Source organism: Saimiri boliviensis, chromosome 1, assembly GCF_048565385.1.
Source record: "Saimiri boliviensis isolate mSaiBol1 chromosome 1, mSaiBol1.pri, whole genome shotgun sequence".
Taxonomy (NCBI): Eukaryota; Metazoa; Chordata; class Mammalia; order Primates; family Cebidae; genus Saimiri; species Saimiri boliviensis.
In genome coordinates this window covers 49,006,045-49,031,236 of record NC_133449.1, presented here as the reverse complement: position 1 = coordinate 49,031,236, position 25,192 = coordinate 49,006,045, and the positions used below count along the sequence as shown (strand labels likewise).

Sequence of the window (25,192 nt, the reverse complement as noted above, 5' to 3'; positions counted from 1 at the left end):
TCCAATTTATACAGCTAATCCAAAAGACATTTTAGATAAAATGACAAAGGTCTTCAGATTAGGTAAGATAATAATAAGCTTCTTAATCACTCAGTCCTCAACCATGTATTCAAAAAACTGAAGCAACCAGATGTGGTGGCTCACATCTGTAATCCCAGTACTGTGGGAGGCTGAGGTGAGAGGATCACTTGAGGCCAGCCAGGAACTCAAGAGCCTGGCAACATAGTGAGACCCCCACCTCTACAAAAAATACAAAAATTAGGTGGGTGTGGTGGCCTGCACCTGTAATCCCAGCTATTCGGGAGGCTGGGATGGGAGGATTGCTTAAGCCTAGGAGCTGGAGGCTGCAGTGAACCATGACTGTGTGCCGCTGTACCCCAGCCTGGACAACAGAGTGAGACCTTGTCTCTAAAACCAACCAACCAACCAACCAGCCAACTAACCAACCAACCAACCAATGAGACAAACAAACAAAAAACCACACAAAATAAGAGTAAAAAACTGAAGCTAGAAATCTAGGGGTTTTGCAGACATAAATACTGACACTTCTCTAGAGAATAAAGTGCTGCTGCTCACATAGCCAGAGTTACCTTCCCCTTGAACACTACTTCCTCCTGGCTCTTCCAATAGCAGGGTCTCCTGAATCCTCAAAATAGCTAGTCCCCAAGAGTCAGAGAAAATGAATAAACAATGAGGCTTAAAAGAGTGATGAAATGTACTGTATGGGTGTGATTAACTTTCTGTTCACTTGACACATTTTAAAATCCAGGGTTAAGAATGATATTAAGGGCCGGGCGCGGTGGCTCAAGCCTGTAATCCCAGCACTTTGGGAGGCCGAGGCGGGTGCATCACGAGGTCAAGAGATCGAGACCATCCTGGTCAACATGGTGAAATCCCGTCTCTACTAAAAATACAAAAAATTAGCTGGGCATGGTGGCGCATGCCTGTAATCCCAGTTACTCAGGAGGCTTAGGCAGGAGAATTGCCTGAACCCAGGGGGTGGAGGTTGCGGTGAGCCGAGATCGCGCCATTGCACTCCAGCCTGGGTAACAAGAGCGAAACTCTGTCTCACAAAAAAAAAAAAAAAAAAAAGAATGATATTAAGGTATACCAGCTGCACAATGGCAAAGACAAATGTTCTCTATAAAGAATAACCATGCGGCAACCAACAGAATGGGAAAAAATTTTTGCAGTCTACCCATCTGACCAGGGGCTGATATCAAGAATTTACAAAGAACTAAAGCAGATCTACAAGAAAAAAACAAACAAGCCCATTCAAAAATGGGCGAAGGATATGAACAGATACTTTACAAAAGAAGACATACAGGAGGCCAACAAACATATGAAAAAATGCTCATCATCACTGGTCATCAGAGAAATGCAAATCAAAACCACATTGAGATACCATCTCACACCAGTTAGAATGGCGATCATTAAAAAATCGGGAAACAACAGATGCTGGAGAGGATGTGGAGAAATAGGAACACTTTTACACTGTTGGTGGGAATGTAAATTAATTCAACCATTGTGGAAGACAGTGTGGCGATTCCTCAAGGACCTAAAAATAGAAATCCCATTTGACCCAGCAATCCCATTACTGGGTATATATCCAAAGGATTATAAATCATTCTACTACAAGGACACGTGCACATGAATGTTCATTGCGGCACTGTTTACAATAGCAAAGACCTGGAACCAACCCAAATGCCCAACGATGATAGACTGGATAGGGAAAATGTGGTACATATACACCATGGAATATTATGCAGCCATCAAAAACGATGAGTTCACGTCCTTTGTAGGGACATGGATGAACCTGGAAACCATCATTCTCAGCAAACTGACACAAGAGCAGAAAATCAAACACCATATATTCTCGCTCATAGGCGGGTGTTGAACAATGAGAACACATGGACACAGGGAGGGGAGCACTACACACTGGGGTCCGTTGGGGGGAAATGGGGGAGGGGTGGGGGGTGGGGAGGTGGGAAGAGATAGCATGGGGAGAAATGACAGATACAGGTGAGGGGACGGAAGGCAGCAAAGCACACTGCCATGTGTGTACCTATGCAACAATCTTGCATGTTCATCACATGTACCCCAAAACCTAAAATGCAATAAAAAAAATAATAATTTAAAAAAAAAAAAAAAAAAAGAATAACCATGAACATTTCTGGGATGGAACTGACACCTGGGATGATATCAAGTGATGCCTTCGTAATCAGTCGTATCATCTTAACAAGCACTCTGTCTAGATTTTGTCTTTCAGGAGGTATTTTAAAAGGGAAACATCTCATAGAAGAAAAGTTCAAATTGGGCCTTTTCCACAAGTTTCTACCTAAAAATTCATCTCAGGAGATACAAAGTAAAACCACATTTCACAACAATAACAAAAAAGGATGATAGTAGAATTATGTAGTTTTTACCCCAATGACTCTCATCACGCCTTCAACAGCTGCAAAGATTAAGTAAAGAAGCCCCAGTCCAATCACCCGGTGCATGACTGTTCCTAAACGAGGCCTGGAATCAGGAAGAGGAAACAGAAAGAAAATGCATGGGTGAGTAAAATGCACCTGAACACAGCAACTGGCACCATTTCCAGTACCAGGAAGTCACTATCTAATCACATCAGTCTGTTCCTGGCTCTGAAGTAGTTTGTTTTAGGAAACAGGCCCAGGAACAAAGGGTCTCTTTCTCTAGAACCTGAAGCCATACTGATGCCTGTGAAGCAATATTTGGAGGCCACAAAGGTCACATAGGATTTTGCTGCTGAAATTCAAGCAAAAGAATGACTATAACTCAGGTACTGTTTCTATAGAATGGAAGAGTAGACTGATGAAATCTAAGAAGGTAAATGCCAGCTTCTAAGTGCCACTGGCAGAGAGTCTAATTTAATTCTCCGTAAGGTCTATCTTTTCAGAGATAATTCACTTGTCTCATTACTTGGGCAGAGAAAGAGCACAACATTAGGAGATGGAACTCCATGACCTCCTTTCTGATCACTGGCCTCAACCAGAACAGGAGTGCTAACAGAATTTAATTTTCATTCTTTAAACTGAAAACAGTGAAAATAACATTTTTGGGCCAGGCCCAGTGGCTCATGCCTGTAATCCTAGCACCTTGGGAGGCCAAGGTAGGTGATCACTTGAGCTTAGGAGTTCAATACCAAACTGGCCAACATGGTGAAACTCCGTCTCTACTAAAACATACAAAAAATTAGCCAGCATGCTGGCTCATGCCTGTAGTGCCAGCTATTCGGGAGGCTGAGGCATGAGAATCGCTTGAACTTGGAAGGCAGAGGTTGCAGTGAGCCAAGACTGCACCATTACACTTCAGCCTGAGCAACAGAGGGAGACTATCTCCAAAAAAAACAAACAAACCATTTTTGGCTCTTTCGAAATATAAATGAGTTGATAAAATGCAAAGATGGTGGTTTTTGCAATTAATAATTTAAAATAGAATAATTTCATATTTGCAAATCAGAATTTTTTGCATATACATTTTAGGCTACTCAAAAACCCTCAGAGCAATTAGAAAAAAAAACTGATTTAAGAAAAATATTTAAGATAGTCATTTCAAAACAAAATATAAGTAAAAAATTAAATAATTGGTCATAGCTCATTTTTAATTAAGACTATTTACCTAATCTAAGGAAACTATTCTGATTCATTATAAACAACTAACCAGAACCTCCAAATAACCAGAACTGTTACTGCTCTCACTTTATGAGTTGAGTTAAGCAAGCTAACAATGAAGGGATTCATTCAAAAAGGGTTTATGCCTGTACCCATTCACTCAATCTCCTATTCCTTTCACAGTAACAACACTGCACCTGTTGGTATCTGATGTTCATAACCAGAACTGTGAGGTTCCTCAACAAGAGGCCTTCATGTTTCCCACACTGTGCTAAGAACACAAAAGGCATTTGAGAAAGAATCTCATTAAAAGTCCTGGGGGATAAAGGCTTCCAGGCTAAAAATCCTGCTAACTCCCAATCCCTAGCTCACAAGCAAACAGGCATGCATACAGGACGAGAGCCTGTGGGTGTGAGTCACAGAGCAGAGGCCTGAGCTTGGGTACCAAGGGGCTGGAGCTCAGGAACACAGGAAGGTGCAGCAGAGGAGGCCGGGGAGGAGCAGCCAGCCAGTGATGTGAGGGAATGAAAGACAAGCTCCCGGAAACCAGGCAAAGCTGGCAACCCTCGACTAAAGCTGCTCATGGGACACCTGGACAAGAGCTGAGCAGGGCCGTGTGATATGGCAGGGGGAGGTCACGGTGGCCTTGACAAGTGCTGTCTCAATAGAGCAATACTGGGGAGGCTGAGGTACAGACTACTCATGTGAGAAGTTATGCTGCGCAGGGGAAAGGTGAATGAGGTAGAAGCAGAGGAGAGGGCCACGTGGGGCAGAGGGAGGGCTTTGCTTTAAAAAATGGTAGAAATAAAGCCGGGCGCGGTGGCTCAAGCCTGTAATCCCAGCACTTTGGAAGGCTGAGGTGGGTGGATCACGAGGTCAAGAGATTGAGACCATCCTGGTCAACATGGTGAAACCCCGTCTCTACTAAAAATACAAAAAATTAGCTGGGCATGGTGGTGCGTGCCTGTAATCCCAGCTACTCAGGAGGCTGAGGCAGGAGAATTGCCTGAACCCAGGAGGCGGAGGTTGCGGTGAGCCGAGATCGTGCCATTGCACTCCAGCCTGGGCAACAAGAGCAAAACTCCGTCTCAAAAAAAAAAAAAAAAAAAAAAAAATGGTAGAAATAATGAGATGCCAATAGTGGTGACCTACCAGACAGGAAAGCTGATGATGCAAGAGAAAATAAAACCCAGCAGTTTCCCTCACAGTTGAGTGGGCCCTTTGTTTTATGAAATAGGCCCAGGAACAAAGGGAAAAACTAGGGCAGTTTCCCTCACAGTTGAGTGGGCACAAGGGCAGGGCTGGCCCACGCCTATCAGGAGGAGGAAAGTGGTGGTGCATGCGGTCCAGATGTGGGGGAAATAACGGGGTCTAAGGGTACAGACGCAGTGGAATTCTCCTCTGATGGCTTCTACTTCCTCAGTGAAAAAAACCCCAAGGTCAGCTGAGAGGGATGGGATAGTCTGAGAGGCCTGAGGAGAGAGAAGGGGTAAAATCGTCTTCTGCAGACAGGAGTGAGAAAATAGTGGCAAGGGGATTGAGTACAACTGCCAGCAGCACTGAAGGTGTGAAGCTGAGGGTCATGAATGGAAAGCAGGCCCCCTCAGTGTAGTCCAGGGTTCTTTTTGGGCAAATTCCCCTGCTCGGGTAGGAGCCTGAAGCAGAAGGAAAGCTGGACTTAGCAAGGCTGAGGTTTTGTCAAGAAGGCTGACAAAGAGAAAGGCAGGGGTCTTTGGGTGTCAGTGTCCTACTGAACCAGGGAATCCAACCAAAAGGAAGAAGGTGAGGATGTAAGATGGGCGGGACAATGGAACGTGCCAGGGTCAAAAGGCTAGAGGCCACAGTACAGTCAAAAATGACTGAAGCTGACATGTTAGAGAAAGTAAACAGGAAACAGAGGAGACGACAGTTGAAAAGTGGATTGCTTAAAACTGAGATTTTGAAGAGCGTACAGTTATACATAAAGTATAGAAAACGATCCTGGGAATCAGTAGCTGAAACGCAGTAACAGCCAAGAGCAGGAGAGGTAGGGAGGTGAGGTCAGGTTACTTAAAGGTTCCTCCACATGGCTCCTGAAACCCCAGGGCCTTCTGACAGATGAAATGCTGAAGATAACACCTGTGAAGTCAGTGCCCACAAGCTAAGGGATGAGGGAGGGCCTGGAAGCCCACAGTGGCCACAAGATGCAGCAGGTGATCCAGCCTGAAGAGCGAGCTTCTGGGAATCAGGGTTTTAGGAAAGAAGCAGGAAGAATGGTGAAAAATGCAACAAGGATAGAAATCAAGTTCTCGTCGGCCGGGTGCGGTGGCTCATGCCTATAATCCAAGCACTTTGGAGGCCAAAGCGGGTGGATCACCTGAGGTCAGGAGTTCAAGACCAGCCTGACCAACATAGTGAAACCCCATCTTTAAAAAAAGAAATTTTATTAAAAAAAAAAAAAAAAAAGAAATCAAGTTCTCCCATAGTTATGCCCAGTGATTCACAGGTCAGAGGGGGAAAAGACATGCTGGAGAAGGTCCAAAAGCAGGGTCCTCAGAGGACAGATAGGGTTCAGTCAGAAGTTTTGCCGACTTGGTGTTTAATGTACTCTCTCTTACAACACTCAGATATGACCATAAAAGCTTAATGGTACTGTCTAAAAAACAGAAAAGGGTTTGAAAATTGTTTGAATCATTTTAGATTTTCCATTATCCCTAAAGCTGATTATTTATTCATCTAACTATATAAAGTTATTGAAATACAAACTCAGGGTCTTTATTGGAAAATAATATGAAATAGCAAGTATGTGGAAGTCTTTTAAAAATGTGTTCTTGTGGATTTTTCCCAAATGGATTTGTATTACAATACTGAAAAGTTCCATTTTCGCAAAGGTCATAATGCAGGCAGACTGAATCAATGGGCTGGGACCCAGCATCTTTCCCACGTGCCAGCACTTACTTCACAATGCCATAGCCCAGGCTCACAATGATCACAAGGAGGCGAGCCAACGTCCTCTTAATTGCAGAAATCAACTCCGCAAATATCAATAAACCTTGGGCTGAGGAAGAAAAAAGTAAAATAATTCACTTTGCGTACATTGGGAAGCCTGCCAACCAAGATTCTCAACGTGTCCTGTGTATAACTACATTTGGACTTCAGACTAATCAGCCACATTTGATATAAGAGTCATTGAATCCAACTGACACTTGAAAACTTCAGTGAAGGATTCACTCCCTACTAAAGAGTTCACTCTCTATCTACCTAATCAGCTTCACTGGGCACAGCCTCACATCATCCACAAAATTTAAGAGAATGCTGTCTACGTAGTCACGAAATAATGTTAGTTGAACAAACCAACAGATTCACAACTAGAATAAACTATCAACAAGGCCTAAAATCTGTGAGACAGGCACCATTCAAAGCCTCCAAGCTCAACGGTTCCCAATCCTAGATGCACACTGGAATCGCCTGGAAGCCTCTACACTGCCCTCAATTCCTAGGTCTGCTATTTAGAATCTCTGGCACTGGTACCATTTTGAAGTTCTTCAAGTGATGCTGATGCAAAACCAGGGATGAGAACCATTGCTCCAGACCAGTGCTGTCTCAGAGACCGTTTTGCAATGATGGAAGTGGTCTACCTCTGTGCTGTCCAATACAGCAGCCACTGGTCACCTATGGCTACTGAGCACTTGACATGAAGCTAGAACAACTGAGGAATCTAATTTTTAATTTTATTTAATTTTACTTAAGTACTCAGATGTGGCTTGTGGCTACAACAGAGAACAACACAGGTCTAGACTGACCAGTGATTATCTCCATGAACTCTTTAGATATGGCTACACCACCAGTTTTCAAGTCATCTTGTCCACAAGAAGTCACAAGAAACCTCGTCAAATGCCTTGAAGAAGTCATCTATACTAAGTTTACATTTTCCTGTCATTCTAGCATCCCAAAAGAAAAAAAAAATTAGTCTGACATGATCTATTCTTAATGTACCCATGTCGGGTCCTAACAATCAATGGTTCTCATCCTTCTAATGATTTTTCTCAATTTGATGCTTCAGGATCAATGCTGGGCAAGAGAGCCCCTGTCACAGAATTCCCACTTGGGAAAATCAGAAAGGACATCAGCTCCTAACCAGTCTTTTGGCACCTCTCCTATTGGACGGGGCTCCCTAAAAACCCTGACAGCAGTCTGGGTATCTTTTCCAAGCCCTCTAGTGCCATCTCGGACAGCTTAGATTCCCTGAGGATGGCAGATGGCCTCTCACCTCTTTATGGATGTCAGGTTTTTGGTGCTCCTCACTGAAGTCCATGCCACCCTTTACCCTCACTAAATAAGAGATTACAACCACTAACAGCAACTTATCAGAACTGCCTTCTCTACATTAGGAATGCTTCAATCCGAAGCAGCAGACCTAGCCTTCCTTCAACATCTGGTTTAGTGTGCGCGTGTGCACACACATGCATGCACATACACACACACCCCCCATTAAAAACTTCCTACAGAGTAGTGATATCTCTAATACACATCCCTGGATGTTTGCCCTTTCTTTATTCTTTGGTACATGCCCTTTTTAACTTTTTATTTGGGGAAATTTCAAATACTCCCCAAAAGAGAGAAAGCAATATAATTTCCCATGTACCCATCATGCAGCGTCAATAATTAGCAATGTTATGCCAAATTTGTTTCATCTATAGTCTAGTTCATTTTTTCTTCTAGAGTATTTTAAAATAAGTAACAGACACATAGTGCCAGCTACTCCAGAGGCTGAGGTGGGCGGATCATTTGGGCCTGGAGGTCAAGGTTGCAGTGAGCTGAAATTGCACCACTGAACTCCAGTCTGGGCAACAGATCAAGACCTTGTCAATCAATCAATCAATAAATAACAGACAAAATCATGCCCTTTGAAAATCTGCACCAAGATCATATGTAACTGGTCACTCAGAAGTACACTCTTGAGCTCGCTCAACCCCTTTGAGCTGCTTTCTTTCCAAAGGTTCGGTGGGAGAGCTGTACCTTTACTTCTCTGGCTTTTTTGAAATCTACTTTCTAGAAGTCTGGGGCATGCATCTGAGGATGCCCAGCTGTATGCCCTCCCTGCCTCACATATTGCACTGTATAAACCGTGATGGTGCCTCTACTGGTCATATGAAGATCTTTGCAGGAATAAAGAGGTGGGGAGAGCGCAAGGAGGCTGCAGGCACCATCCATTTCAGCACCCCTGAGTTTACTCCCTGTGGCCAACCTCCTTTCTTTCCTTTTTTGGAGGAGAAGGAAAAGAAGATGTGGGGGGAAGGAAAAATATGTTAAAAGGATTGACAGCACCTGAAATCCACCTGTCCAGAACTTTGTGCTGTTTCAATCCAAGTTGAACGTTTCTTTTTTTGGCGGGGGGAGAAGGAAAAGAAGATGTGGTGGGAATGAGAAATATGTTAAAAAAAACTGACAGCACCTGAAATCTCCCTGTCCAGAACTTTGTACTGTTTTAATTCAAGCTGAACCTTAGGGAATGGGAGTTTTATTTTTCCCAGGAGGAAAGTGAGGGGAAAGTTAACAAGAAGGAAAACAGATAATGAAGAGAGGACACATACTAGACCAGATCAGAGGCCTACTCTGACATTCTCTTCTTGGCTTCCCTTCTCATCTGTATATGGCTGTTACTAAACCACTGTTCAGATGGGGCCTCCCACACCTCTGTTCCCAAACGCTGGGAAATTCTTAGATCATACTGTATTTACAGAGACAGCCAAAACTTACTTGACAGTCCAGTGCTGTTGATGTTTTGGTATTCACTATAAAAAACTGCTTTTTCAAGCATTCCTAGGAAAATAACAGCTGCAATCCAGAACTGTATTCTTAATATATCTTTCCAATAACAGGCAGACCACATCAGCCAGAGTATGCCATATAATATGTAAACAATACACATCACCATGTAAAACTGTAGAAAGAGAAGCAATTTTAGTCAGTTAAGTCTTCTGACCACTTGAAAGTTGGCACTTCTACATTCAGATATCCAACCTTTCATTTTCTAGTCACTCTAGAACCAGAAATAGACGACATGTCAAAGCATTAGCTACTGAGGAATTACTACCACAAAGCCCTTAAGGTATAAAATTCATTTTTTAAAAAGGAAAAAATGATGAGAAATACTCACAATCATTAGGGGCCAATCTGATGCAGAGATATATCCATGAGGCCCAATCATAGAAAGAGAAACTGAGAGAGAGAAGAAGAGAGAGTTAATTAACAGTCAGTCTTTTTTTTTTTTTTTTTTTTTTTGAGACCGAGTTTCGCTCTTGTTACCCAGGCTGGAGTGCAGTGGCGCGATCTCGGCTCACCGCAACCTCCGCCTCCTGGGTTCAGGCAATTCTCCTGTCTCAGCCTCCTGAGTAGCTGGGATTACAGGCACGCACAACCATGCCCAGCTAATTTTTTGTATTTTTAGTAGAGACGGGGTTTCAGTATGTTGACCAGGATGGTCTCGATCTCTCGACCTCGTGATCCACCCGCCTCGGCCTCCCAAAGTGCTGGGATTACAGGCTTGAGCCACCACGCCCGGCAACAGTCAGTCTTAAGTCTTTAAATGTAAGCTCATTTCCCAGAAGACTCCAAGAATACAAATCACACTAACAAATGCTGAATTTTTATGTAGCACATATACGGTATTGAACAATTAGTAATTATTTGATTATGTAAATTTAATAAGATACCTTTACTGTAAAACCAGAACCTCTAAAACTGCTAGAAGAAAACATAGGGAGAATACTACACAACACTGGTCTGAGCAATGGTTTTTTAGATTTGATGCCAGAAGCACAGGCAACAAAAGCCAAAACAGACAAATGGGATTACATCAATATAAAAAGCATATGTGCAGCAAAGGAAACAACAGTAGACATAAACAACTTAGAGACTGACAGATAAAATTTGCAAGCCATATATCCAAGAAGGAATTAATATCCAAAATATATAAGCTCAAACAACTCAATAGCAAGGAAACAAAAAACCCAACTGAAAGAATGGGCAAGGGGCTGGGCATGATGACTCATGCCTCTAATCCCGGCACTTAGGAAGACTGAGGTGGGGGAATCACTTGCAGTCAGGAGATGGAGACCAGCCTAGCCAATATGGTGAAACCCCATCCCTACTAAAAATAAAAAAATTAGCCAAGTGTGGTGGCTTGCACCTATACTCCTGGCTACTTGAGAGGCTGAGGCAGGAGACTCACTTGAACCCAGAAGGCGGAGGTTGCAGTGATCTGAGATGCTGCTGCTGCACTCTGGCCTGGGTGACAAAGCAAGCTCCTGTCTCAAAAAAACAAAAAAAAGGGCAAGGGACCTAAATAGACATTTCTCAAAAGAAGACATATAGCCGGGCGCAGTGGCTCAAGCCTGTAATCCCAGCACTTTGGGAGGCCGAGGCGGGTGGATCACGAGGTTGAGAGATCGAGACCATCCTGGTCAACATGGTGAAACCCCGTGTCTACTAAAAATACAAAAAATTAGCTGGGCATGGTGGCACATGCCTGTAATCCCAGTTACTCAGGAGGCTTAGGCAGGAGAATTGCCTGAACCCAGGAGGCGGAGGTTGCAGTGAGCCGAGATCGCGCCATTGCACTCCAGCCTGGGTAACTAGAGTGAAAACTCCGTCTTAAAAAAAAAAAAAAAAAAAAAAGAAGACATATAAATGATCAACTGATATTAATATATGAAAAATGTTCAACATCTAAAGAAATGCAAATTAAAACCCCAATATCATTTCACACTTGTCAGAATGGCTTTTATCAATAAGATGAAAGACAGGAAGTGCTGGTGAAGATATGGAGAAAAGGGACGTTTTGTATACTGTTGGTGAAAATGTCAATTAGTGCAGCCATTATAAAAAACAATATGGAAGGTCCTCGAAAAACTAAAAACAGAATTACCATATAATCCAGTAATCCCACTTTACTATTTACCCAAAAGATCTAAAATCAGTTTGTCAAAGAGTTGTCTGCACCCCCATGTTCACTGCAGCACTATTCACAGTAGTGAAGTTACACAATCAACCTAAGGGTCCATTAACAGATGAACGGAAGAAGAAAATATGTATATATACACAATGAAATACCATTCAGCCTTTAAAAAGAAAATTCTGTCATTTGCAACAACATGGATGGAACTGGAAAACATTGTGTTGAGTGAAATAAGTCCGGCACAGAAAGACAAATACTGCACATTTTCACTTACATGTGGAATCTGAAACAATCAAATGCCTAGAAGGAGAGCAGGATGGTGGGTACAGAGGCTGGGGGGTGGAAGGCATGGGGAGATGACTGTCCAAGGGTAAAAACAATCTCAGAGAGGAGAAGTAAGCTTTTTCTTTTTTTGAGCTCTATTGCACAACATGGTGAATAGTTAACAGAGTACCGTATGTTTCAAAATTGCTAAGAGAGTACATTTCAAATGTTCTCACCACAAAGAATGTTAAGCATCTGGGGTGATGAATATGTTAACTAGCTTGATTTAATTATTCCACAGTGTATTTATAGATTATAACATCACTTTGTACCTCATACATTTATATCATTATAATTGTCAGTTTACAATAAAAAGAAAAAAAGAGATATCTTTACTTGTATATATGCCATTCTAAAAACCTGTGCCAAATCTGATCATATCAGAAGCAGAGTAGTCCTAGCTACCAAAGAAAACCTCAGACTGGCCCCCTTGCTAATTCACTGATCTCACTGAGGACTTTATCTTCCATGACGTTACTTGGAATAAATTACCAAACTCACACATCTAGTTTGGGTTTTGTCTCAGACAGCAATAATAAACCAAGTGCCAAGTACATCGCAAAACAGTCCCAAGTACATGCCAAGTACATGCAGGGCTCAGCAACAGTTCCAGCTACTAACTAGCAGGGGCTCAAAACTCCCCACTGAAGTCAGGAGAAAAGACACAATGCCTGAGAAAGAAGCAGGCACAATGCTAGTGCTATGGTCTGAATGTCCCCCAAAATTAATTAAAGCTTCATCCTCATTGTGGTGGTATTGAGATGGGGCCTTTTGGGATAGATTAATGCCTAACAAAAGACCTGGAGGGAACTAGTTTAGGCCCTTCTTTGCTCTTCTGCCTCCACCCTGTGAGGGCACAGTGGTTGTCCCCTTTTGTGCTTCCTGCCTTTCTATCCTTTCTGCTGTGTGAGAACATATCATTTAAGGTGCCATCTTGGAAGCAGATACCAGAGCCCTAACTAGACACTGAACTTGCTAGCATCTTGATCTTGGACATTCCAGCCTGCAGAACTGCAGGGAAATAAATGTCTGCTCTTTGTAAATTACCCAGTGTCAAGTATTCTGTGATAGCAGCACAAACAGACTAAGATAGCTAGGTGACAGAATGGCCTCAGGGCCCCTGCTTCCTTTACTTGGCACGGTCTGGCTCATGATGCCATCTCCAGAAGGAAGGCTTATCTCACACTTTTCCAGAGCAGCCACCTTGCCAGCTTCCCTCCACGGGCCATGCAGTACACCAGACCATACCTCCTCTGCAGCAATACCTACCTCATCTCAATGGTTTCTGCCCCGACTGGCTGAATTGGGGCAATATCAAATCCCCAGGGCCCTCACAGGCTGACTGGCTACTACTGACCCAGTAGATACCCACTATGGAAAATGTCAGCCAAAGTGATTCTAGAAAACGTGAAAGCATTCATTCTCTTGAAAGTTGCTTATTGTGAGTCTACTTTTCTGGCACTAAGGAACCACAGGTTAACATGGCACAGAGGGTCTAACTTACAGAGGTGGGGGTGCCTCACAGACCACAGAAGCCACATGCTGGCAGATATGCTGCTTCTACTCCTAGGCTACAGACAGATCCTTTAAAATGAAATTTACCAAATGATAAAAATCTTAAACCCCTGATGATGGCCATTTTCAAGAAACAAAGAATACAACCTACTTGAAAATACAACTAACATGTTGCCTACATATTTCCACGTTAGAAAATTGTTTTAACCTGAAAGAATGGAGAATTTTATATCCCACTACGAAGTCTGAAATTTTAAAAATTTCTTAAATTAACATAGTAAAATTTTCAATCTGTCAAAAAATAGTATTGAGAGCTTAATGTTACATTTTAAGTATCTAAAATAAATGTATGATTAATAGAAATTCATTTTTGAATGTTGTATTTGAAACAGAATGTAGACTCAGGTCAGTGACAAAAATACAGAATACAGAAAATGCAGATAGTAAACATGCATGCAGTTTAACTATACCATTCAAATTCCAGCTTGCATCTGTATTCTCTGTTTTAATGGAAACAATAAAGATATGAAACCCATCTTTTTGTGTTCTGGCCACCACATCCTGAAATAGAAGGAAAAAAAATTCTTCATGTTATTTTTAACAAATTGCTATATAACCTAGATGAACAACTGTTTGCCATATTTTAAAATAATTGAATTGGGTTACTTTTTCAACTTTCTATATTTTAACTTTTCCCTTCTGTTTTTCTTTTGTTTTGTTTTGTTTTGAGATGGGGGGGGTCTCACCATGTTCCCCAGGCTGGTCTCAAATTCCTGACCTAATGCGATCCTCCTGCCTTGGCCTCTGGCCTCCCAAAGGGCTGGGATTACAGGTGTGAGCCACTGTGCCCAGCCGTATTGGGTAACTTTTAAAAAACACACACACAAAAACAAATAAACAGAAAAGGAAAGGCAGGAAGTGGAAGAACAGCTATTTCTCTTATTTTTTAGCCACCATCCTCCCAAAAGTAAAGGAGAAAAGAAGTTTCTCTCATTCTTTAATGTTTTCTATCTTTTATATTTTTACAGGTTCCCCCTAATATTACTGTTCTATACATTGTTTAATATTATCAATAAAAAACTTTTTCTAGGGCTAAGCAGGGTGGCTCACACCTGTAATCCTAGCACTTTGGGAGGCCAAGGTGGGTGGATCACGAGCTCAGGAGTTTAAAACCACCCTGACCAATGTGATAAAACCCTGTCTCTACTAAAAATACAAAAATTAGCCAGGCGTGGTGGTAGGCTCCTGTAGTTCCAGCTACTTGGGAGGCTGAGGCAGGAGAACTTCTTGAACCAGGGAGGTGAAGGTTGAAGCGAGCTCACCACTGAACTTCAGCATGGGTGACGGAGAGAGATTGCATCTCAAAAAAACACTTTGTTTCTAATGTTACTCTTCTCATATTGATCTCAACATTATCAAACACCTTGTTTTACTTAAATATGTGGTTTTTATTATTTATTTATTTATTGAGATGGAGTCTCACTCTCACACAAGTTGGAGTACAGTGATGCGATCTTGGCTCACTGCAACCTCCACCTCCTGGGTTCAAACAATTCTCGTGCCTCAGCCTCTGAGTAGCTGGGATTATAGGTGCCTGCCACCATGCCTGGCCTAATTTGTGGTTTTTAAATTTAATTGGGGTAAGAGGAAGTTAGATAACATTGCCAGAAATGACACAGATTAAGTATATAAGCAAAATGATTCAAATTTCTTAAGGTACTATGTTACCTGCAGTTCCACTAAGGAAAAACTTCCTACTGTAATGCTTGTAAATTCTCCAGTTCCCTCCCATAACTGGACCACACTCTTTTTTTGAAGCAGAGTTTTGCTCTGTTGCCAGGATGGAGTGCAGAGGCATGATCTCGGCTCACTGCAACCTCTGCTTCCCGGGTTCAAGCAATTCTCCTGCCTCAGCTTCCCGAGTAGTTGGGCCTACAGGTGTTTGCCACCATACCCAGCTAATTTTTGTATTTTTAGTAGAGATGGGGTTTCACCATGTTGGCCAGGATGGTCTGGATATCTTGACTTTGTGATCGCCCGCCTTGGCCTCCCAAAGTGCTGGGATTACAGGCATGAGTCACTGTACCCCTGACCTGGACCACTTTTTTTTTTTTGAGAATGAGTCTTGATCTGTCGCCCAGGTTGTAGGGCAACAGCATTATCTCAGCTCACTGAAACCTCTGCCTCATGGGTTCAAATGATTTTCCACCTCAGCCTCCAGGGTAGCTAGGATTATAGGCACCTGCCATCATGCCTGGCTACTTTTTGTATTTTTGTAGAGACGGGGTTTCACCATGTTGGCCAGGCTGGCCTTGAACTCCTGACCTCAGGTGATCTGCCTGCTTCGGCCTCCCAAAGTGCTGGCATTACAGGCATGAGCCACCGCACCCAGCTGGAACACACTTTTTATACTCCACTTTCCCGAATACTTCCTTTCCATTTCTTTCATTTCCTATTCCTCATCATGACAGATTTTGTACAAAGTTTGTCCTGGCCACTGCAGAGTGAGTGCCTTTCCATTATCAGACTTCTTTCAGATGGCTGAAGACAAAACATGAAGAGTCATAGTATATAAGCAAACATTATAATCTCCCTGCTTTCAGTCCCTACATAGAATTCCCAACCCTTTTGGGCTCTTACTCAGTCTTCTGACTTTTAGTAATTCCCCAAAATGATAAAATTTCCCTCCCACATGCTTAATTCATGGTTTGTTTCTTTAAATCCTTAATGACAATCACAGCCCATTGGTATGCTATCTTAGACATTTAGAGGTAGAATTTTATTTTTTAAAGAAAAGAAAGGCTGCATAGAAATTCATCTTAAATTACTTTAAAAAGATTTTTAGACAAAGATAGAAATAGCATATACAAAACTCACATAGACATATATAAGAAAACTCTTTCTTTGAGAAATTCTTGTTCTGTCACCCAGGCTAGAGTTCAGTGGTGCAATTTCAGCTCACTGCAACCTCTGCCTCCTAGGTTCAAGCGATTCTCATGCCTCAGTATCCCCAGTAGCTGAGATTACAGGCATGTGCCACCATTCCTGGCTAATTTTCATATTTTTAGTAGAGATGAGGCTTTGCCATGTTGGCCAGGCTGGTCTCAAACTCCTGGCCTCAAGCAATCCACCTGTCTCAGCCTCTCAAAGTACTGGGATTGCAGGCATGAGCTACCACACCTGGCCTGAAACCATATGGTTTTAAACAATGCTTCCTTTTTTCACCACAATTCTAATAACCCTACTTTATATCACTCTCAAAGCACCTATCAGCAACTTTTTTCAGTCTTAAGTTAACTTGTGTATATTTGATTTAAAGACAAATCAAACTGCTTACCATTGATCTTTCCTGGTTTGAAACATTTCTGATATCTATTAGTTCTTTATTCTGGAAAAAAGAGTAAACAATGCCATTTTATATTGCTGCATTTCTACAGAGAAAAACTGTTTTAATCATTAAGAAAAAAGTTAGAAGAAAAATTAAGAATTAAAAGCTAAACATCAAAGCACAAATCTCACTGTATCCCAATCACAAGTAACAAAGCTTTGCTTTTGAAAAATTACCCCATCATATAAAGAGACTGAATCTGAGACTCACTGACAGTCCTGAAAGAGATGGGGAGAATGGAAGCAGCTTAAAAAACTTATTTTAGTATATCATCCATGAGGACTTCCCCAACCTAGCTAGAGGGGTCAACCTTCAAATTCAGGAAATACAAAGAACCCCCACAAGATACTTTACAAGAATATCATCCCCAAGAGACATAAATCATCAGATTCTCCAAGGTCAAAATGAAAGAAAAAACATTAAAGGCACCTAGAAATAAAGGTCAGGTCACCCACAAAGGAAAGCCCATCAGATTAACAGCAAACCTCTCAGCAGAAACCCTAAAAGAAGATGAGATTGGAGGCCTATGTTCAACTTCTTAAAGAAAAGAAATTCCAACCAAGAATTTTATGTCCAGCCAAACTAAGCTTCCCAAGTGAGGGGAAATAAGATCCTTTATAGACAAGCAAATGGTGTGGGAATTCATTCAGATCTGCCTTACAAGAGCTCCTGAAAGAAGCACTAAATATGGAAAGACCATTACCAGCCACTACAAAACACACACTTGGCGGGGCGCGGTGGCTCAAGCCTGTAATCCCAGCACTTTGGGAGGCCGAGGCGGGTGGATCACGAGGTCAAGAGATCGAGACCATCCTGGTCAACGTGGTGAAACCCCGTCTCTACTAAAAAATACAAAAAATTAGCTGGGCATGGTGGCGCGTGCCTGTAATCCCAGCTACTCAAGAGGCTGAGGCAGGAGAATTGCCTGAACCCAGGAGGCGGAGGTTGCGGTGAGCCGAGATCGCGCCATTGCACTCCAGCCTGGGTAACAAGAGTGAAAACTCCGTCTCAAAAAAAAAAAAAAAAAAAAAAAAAAATCACACACTTAAGTACACAAACCAGTGACACTATAACCACACAAATGAGTCTGCATAATAACCAGCTAACAACACAATGACAGGATCAAATCCACAATATCCATACTAAAAGCCCCAATTAAAAGGCACAAAGTGTCAAGCTGGATAAAGAAGCAAGACCCAATGGTTTGCCATAAAGAAGTAACACCCAATGGTTTGCCATCTTCAAGAGACCCATCTCACATGCAATGACACTCATAGGCTCAAAATAAAAACTGGAGAAAAAAATATTGGAGAAAAATCTACGAAGCAAATAGAAAAGAGAAAAAAGCAGTAGTTGCAGGCCTAATTTCAGACAAAACAGACTTTACATCAAGAAAGATCAAAAAAGACAAAGAAGAGCATTATGTTATAGTAAAGGGTTCAATTCAAAGAGAAGACTGAACTATCCTAAATATATACGCACTCGACACAGGAGCATCCAGATTCATAAAGCAAGTTCTTAGAGACATTTAAAGAGACTTAGACTCCCACATGATAATAGTGAGGGACTTCAACACCCAACTGAAAGTATTAGACAGATCACTGAGAAAATTAACAAAGATATTCAGAACCTGAACTCAACACTGGATCAAATAGACTTGATAGACATCTACACAACTCCTGACCCCAAAATAACAGAACATACACTTTTCTCATCTCCACATGGCACATACTCTAAAATTGGCCACAAAATCAAAAATAAAGCAATGCTCAGTAAATGCAAAAGAACCAAAATCATACCAACTACTCTCTCAGACCACAGCACAATAAAATTGAAAATCAAGATTAAGAAAATCTCTCAAAAACCATACAATTGCATGGAAATTAAAAACCTGCTCCTGAATGACTTTTGGGTAAATAATGAAATTAAGGCAGAAATCAAGAAGTTCTTTGAAACTAATGAGAACAAAGATACAACAGACCAGAATCTCTAGGACCCAGCTAGGGCAGTGTTAAGAGGGAAATTTATAGCACTAAATGCCCACATTGAAATGTTAAGAAGATCTCGGCTGGGTGCGGTGGCTCACACCTGTAATCCCAGCAGTTTGGGAGGCCGAGGCAGGTGGATCACCTGAGGTCAGGAGTTTGAGACCAGCCTTGCCAACATGGCGAAATCCCATCTCTACTAAAAATATAGAAATTAACTGGGTGTGATGGTGGATGCCTGTACTCCCAGCTACTCAGGAGGCTGAGGCAGGAGAATTGCTTGAACCTGGGAGACAGAGGTTGCAGTGAGCTGAAATCACACCACTGCCCTCCAGCCTGGGCAACAGAGTGAGACTCTGTCTCAAAAAAAAAAAAAAAAAAAAAAAAAAAAAAAGCCGGGCGCGGTGGCTCAAGCCTGTAATCCCAGTACTTTGGGAGGCCGAGGCGGGTGGATCACGAGGTCAAGAGATCGAGACCATCCTGGTCAACATGGTGAAACCCCGTCTCTACTAAAAATACAAAAAAATCAGCTGGGCATGGTGGCACGTGCCTGTAATCCCAGCTACTCAGGAGGCTGAGGCAGGAGAATTGCCTGACCCCAGGAGGCGGAGGTTGCAGTGAGCCGAGATTGCGCCATTGCACTCCAGCCTGGGTAACAAGAGCGAAACTCCGTCTCAAAAAAAAAAAAAAAAAAAAAAAAGTTAAAAAAATCTCAAACTAACAACCTAATGGGACAACTAAAGAACTAAAGAAGCAAGAGCAAACCAACCTCAAAGCTAGCAGAAGACAAGCAGTAACCAAAATCATAGCTGAAGTAAAGAACACTGAGAGACAAAAAAACATTCAAAACATCAGTGAATTCAGGAGCTGTTTTTTGAAAAAATTAGTAAGACAGATAGACTGCCAGCTACATTAATAAAGAAGAAAAGACAGAATCCAAATAAACCCAATTAGAAATGACAAAGGGAATGTTACCACTGACCCCATGGAAATACAAATAACCATCAGAAAATACTATGAACACCTCTCTGCACACAAACAAGAAATTTTGAATAAATGGATAAATTCCTGGACACATACACTCTCCCAAGACTAAACCAGGAAGAAACTGATTCCCTTAACAGACCAGTAAGAAGCTCTGAAATGGATGTAGTCTACCAACCAAAAAAAGGCCCAAGACCTGATGGATTCACTTAGCTAAATTCTACTGAAGTACAAAGAAGAGCTGGTACCATTCCTACTGAAACTATTCCAAAAAAACTGAGGAGGAGGGAAACCTCCCCAACTCAATCTATAAGGCCAGCATTATTCTGATACCAAAACCTAGCAAAGACATGACAAAAGAAGACTTCAGGCCAGTATCTTTGACGAACATTGATGCAAAAATCCTCGACAAAATACTAGCAAGCCAAATCCAGCAGCACATCAAAAAGTTAATCTACTATGATCAAGCAGGCTTTACCCCTGGGATAAAAGGTTGGTTCAACATATACAAATCAATAAACACGATTTATTACATAAAGATAATTAAAGACAAAAACCACATGATCATCTCAATAGATACAGAAAAGTCTCTGGATAAAATACAACATCCTTTCATGTTAAACACTCTCAATAAATTAGGTATTGCGGGAACAAACCTAAAAAAATAAGAGTAATCTATGATAAACCCATAGCCATCATCATACTGAATGGGTAAAAGCTGGAAGCATTTCCCTTGAAAACAGGCACAAGACAAAGATGCCCTCTCTTGCCACTCCTATTTAACATGGTATTGGAAGTTATGGCCAGAGCAATCAAGTAAGAGAAAGAAATAAAGGGCATCCAAACAGGAAGAGAGGAAGTCAAACTATCCCTGTTTGCAGATGACATGATTTTATATCTAGAAAAACCCCATACTCTCTGCCCAAAAGCTCCTTGAGCTGATAAGCAATTTCAGCAAAGTTTTGGGATACCAAATCAACATACAAAAATCACTAGCAGCTGGGTGTAGTGGCTCACTCCTGTAATCCCAGCACTTTGGGCGGCCGAGGCGGGTGGATCACTTAAGGTCAGGATTTTGAGGACAGTCTGGCCAACAGGGTGAAACACCATCTCTACTAAAAATACAAAAATAATTAGCCAGGTGCCTGTAGTCCCAGCTACTCGGAAGGCTGAGGCAGGTGAATTGCTTGAAGCTGGGAGGTGGAGGCTGCAGTGAGCTGAGATTGTGCCACCACACACCAGCCTAGATGACAGAATGAGAAAAAAAAAAATCACTAGCATTTCTGTACACCAACAACAGCCAAGCCAAGAGCCAAATCACGAATGCAATCCCATTCACAACTGCCACAAAAAGAATAAAATACCTAGGAATACAGCTAACCAGGAAGGCGAATGATCTCTACAAAATACTGCTCAAAGAAATCAGAGATGACAAAAACAAATGGGAAGATGTCCATGCTCATGGATATGAAGAATTAATATTATTAAAATGGCCCTGCTGCCCAAAGCAATTTATAGATTCAATGCTATTCCTATCAAACTACCAGTAACATTCTTCACAGAACTAGAAAAAACTATTTTAAAATTCACATGGAACCAGAAGAGAGCCCAAATAGCCAAGGCAATCCTAACCAAAAAGAACAAAGCTGAATGCATATGCTACCTGACTTCAAACTATACTATAGGGCTACAGTAACCAAAACAGCATGGTACTGGTATAAAAACAGACATATAGACCAGTGGAACAGAATAGAGAGCTCAGAAATACAGCTGCACACCTATAATAATCAGGTCTTTAATAAAGGTGACAAAAACAAACAACAGAGAAAAGACTCCCTATCTAATAAATGGTGCTGGGATAACTGGCTAGCCATATGCAAAAGATTGAAACCAGATCCTTTCCTTACATCTTATACAAAAATCAACTCAAGATGGATTAAAGAGTTAAATGTAAAACCTAAAACTATAAAAACCCTGGAAGACAACTTAGACAATACCATTCTGGATGTAGGAACAGGTGATAATTTCATGACAAAGAGGCCAAAAGCAATGACAACAAAAGCAAAAATTGACAAATGGGATTGAATTAAAACTAAAGAGTTTCTGTACAGCAAAACAAACTATCAACAGAGTAAAAAGATAACCTACAGAATGGGAGAAAACATTTGCAAGCTATACATCTGACAAAGATCTAATATCCAGCGTCTATAAGGAACTTAAATTTACAAGGAAAACAACAACAACAAGAAGCATTAAAATGCGAGTAAAGGACATGAACAGATACTTTTCAAAGGAAGACATACATACAGCTAGTGAGCATATTTTAAAAAGCTCAATATCACCGATCATTAGAGAAATGCAAATCGAAACCACAATGAGATACCCTCTCAACACAAGTCAGAATGGCTATTATTAAAAAGTCAAAAAACAGCAGATGCTGGCAAAGTTGTGGAGAAAAGGGACTGCTTATACACTTCTGGTGGGAGTATAAATTGGTTCAACCATTGTGGAAAGCAGTGTGGTGATTCCTCAAAGAGCTGGAAACAGAACTACCATTTGACACAGCAATCCCATTACTGGGTATATACCAAAAGGAATATAATCGTTCTGTCATAAAGACATGCACACATATGTTCACTGCAGCACAATTCACACTGGCAAAGACATGGAATCAACCTAATTTCCCATTAACGGTAGACTGGATAAAGAAAATGTGGTACATATAAACCATGGAATAATATGCGGACATAAAAAAGGAGATCGTGTCCTTTGCAGGGACAAAGATGGAGCTGGAAGCCATTTTCCTTAGCAAACTAACACAGGAACAAAAACCAAATACTGCATATTCTCACTTACAAGTGGGAGCTAAATGATGAGAACATATGGACACAAAGTGGGGAACAGCAGACACGAAGAGAGGCCTACTTAAGGGTGGAGGCTGGGAGGAGGTAGAGAAGCAGAAAAAATAACTATTGGGTACTAAACTTACTACCTGGCTCATGGAAATAATCTGCACAACAAATCCCTGTGATGTGAGTTTACTATGTAACAAACCTGCACATGTACATACCCCTGAACATAAAAGTTAAAAATTAAACTTACTCCTTAATGAGGATAGTGTCGCCATTGGCAGGGAAAGTGTTAAGAACTAAAAGGGAGTTCTAGGTGCTAAAATGTTCTATAATTCATCATGGCTACATGGTTGTGCTCAGTTTTTAAAAATTTTTTGAGGGGCACACTTCTGTGTACTTTTTCTGTGTTTATTATATTTCAACACATTTTAAAGAAAATTCTTCTAAAACTTTTACTAAAAACATTCTCATTTTAGAATTTACAAAAGAACAAAATATAAATTTAAATGCCCCATAACCTCACTACCCAAGGCTGACTGCTGTTACCATTTTAGAATCTAAGCTTCTACACTGGGAGGGAGAAACTGCATAAAGGAGACGGTAGTGTTGAAGTATGTCAAATGCTGATAAGTCAAGATTTTTGGTAAGAGGAACAGATCATTGGATTTAACAACATGGAAGTCACTGGTGACTTTGACTAGAGCTGTTTTGATGGGATGATGGATGCAAAGGTCTGACTGTAGTTGACAGAAGAAAGAGTGAGAGATAAACTGGAAGTAGCAGATAAAAAACACCCTTGCAAGGATGTCGCCAAAATAAGTTGCAAGGAAATGGAACAATGGTATCAATATCTTTTTTGTTTTGAGACGGATTCTTGCTCTGTCACCCAGGCTGGAGTGCAGTGGCATGAACTTGGCTCAATGCAACCTCCGCCTCCTGGGTTCAAGCAATTCTCATGCCTCAGCCATGTAAGTAGCTGGGACTACAGGCATATACCCAGCTAATTTTTATATTTTTAGTAAAGACAGGGTTTCGCCAGGCTGGTCTCAAACTCCTGACCTCAGGTGATCCACCCACCTTGGCTTTCCAAAGTGCTGGGATTACAAGTGTGAGCCATGGCACCTGGCCAATGATCTTACTTATTATGTACTATATACACACACACACAAAAAACCCTAAACATAAAAATTAGCAAGTTAACCACCTTTACAAAATTCTGATAAAACATTACTTCAGTTGATACTTGTATTCACTGGGAATAAAATAAACTTTATTTTAACATGGCAAGTCAGATACTCACATTCAAAGAGGGAAACACCTGTGAATCACTGTTGCAATCTAAGTTTTCATTCTTTGTTGTCCAACAGTTGACATTCTTGAAATAATGATCACAAAAGTCTTCATCAACACGAAGTTCATGTTTTTGGGACAGCTCCTACATAAGGTAAAATTCTATGTTATAATTTATTCCCACACTTCTTATCCTAGAATATAAATAAAACTTAGTCTAAATAATATCAAAAGTATATTCAGTTTGAAATACCTGGAAATATGCAGTAGAATAAAGTATTAAATAAAAAATGTTTTGAATATAATTTTAAGTATAATTGAGATCACTGTAACTTTTCAACCATTCCAGTGTGTTCAGATACAATAATATATAATACAAGCATAATCTTACAGTAAGAAAACTGATTTAAGATACTACCACAAGAAAATAGTTTCCAGAGAAATAAAACACTACTTTGTTCTGGGGCTACTTGTATTTTAGCCCATGTGTAAGAGATTTTACAGAGAAAGAAAGCAGCATTCAACTACAAAAAAAGAGAAAGCAAACAAAAAGATACAGCAAAGGTGGCTGAGTACAGAGGAAATGCTCATTTACACAACTACCTGAGGTTCCTGGCATCCTTGAAGGGATGAATGGACCAGGCTCCTAACGGCAGCTCCCAGTCATCAAAAAAAAGTGAAGTTGATTCCCCCAGACCAAATATGAGACAATTTGAGGGAAATAAATAAAAACAGTAACAGATTATGACCTATACAACGAAGTAAAAGTCAATGAGTCCAACCTGATGACTGACAGGTAAGATAGATTGGTTAGGGGAGTAGAGACAGGGCATCCTTATAGTAGAATGCTAGTAAGTGAAGAAGGAAGTATGGAACTAGAAAATCACCACTCAGCAATCAGCACAGTAATGACTGACTAATCAGGCAAGAATCATGAAAAGATGCTAAAACAAGTAGCTGAAGGTTTGATGAACACCACAAGATATTTACATAGTTTCAAAAGTATTTCCTCACAAGTTATTGTTAATAACAAAAAGTAGTAACTTTAAAATGGAAAAATATTGCAGACGCCTCCTTGACCAACTGACCAAATTAACTTCACCAAAAATGAGATAAATCAGTATTCTGTAGTATTTCTGCCAAAAACGTACAACTTGAATCTGATCATGAATAAACATCAGAAATATTCAAATTGAGGGGCATTTTGCAAAAAGAAATGGTTTGTATACTTCAAAACTATCAATGTCATGACCCACCAAAAAAGAGGGGAAAATCCAGAT

General features: G+C 41.0%; 1 protein-coding gene across 2 annotated transcripts in view; it reads right to left on the bottom strand.

Moving 5' to 3' along the window:
- TMEM87B (transmembrane protein 87B) overlaps positions 1 to 25,192 on the bottom strand; it is a 72,038-nt gene that overhangs the window by 35,307 nt on the left and 11,539 nt on the right. For both annotated transcript variants that reach the window (XM_074397039.1, XM_039463445.2), the window contains exons 4-10: positions 23,923 to 24,057; positions 16,751 to 16,801; positions 13,884 to 13,974; positions 9,775 to 9,836; positions 9,375 to 9,558; positions 6,573 to 6,672; positions 2,427 to 2,520 (exon numbers count right to left, since the gene is read on the bottom strand). In XM_074397039.1, coding sequence (XP_074253140.1) covers positions 2,427 to 2,520; positions 6,573 to 6,672; positions 9,375 to 9,558; positions 9,775 to 9,836; positions 13,884 to 13,974; positions 16,751 to 16,801; positions 23,923 to 24,057 — 717 coding nt within the window. The remainder of the gene's footprint in view (positions 1 to 2,426; positions 2,521 to 6,572; positions 6,673 to 9,374; positions 9,559 to 9,774; positions 9,837 to 13,883; positions 13,975 to 16,750; positions 16,802 to 23,922; positions 24,058 to 25,192) is intronic.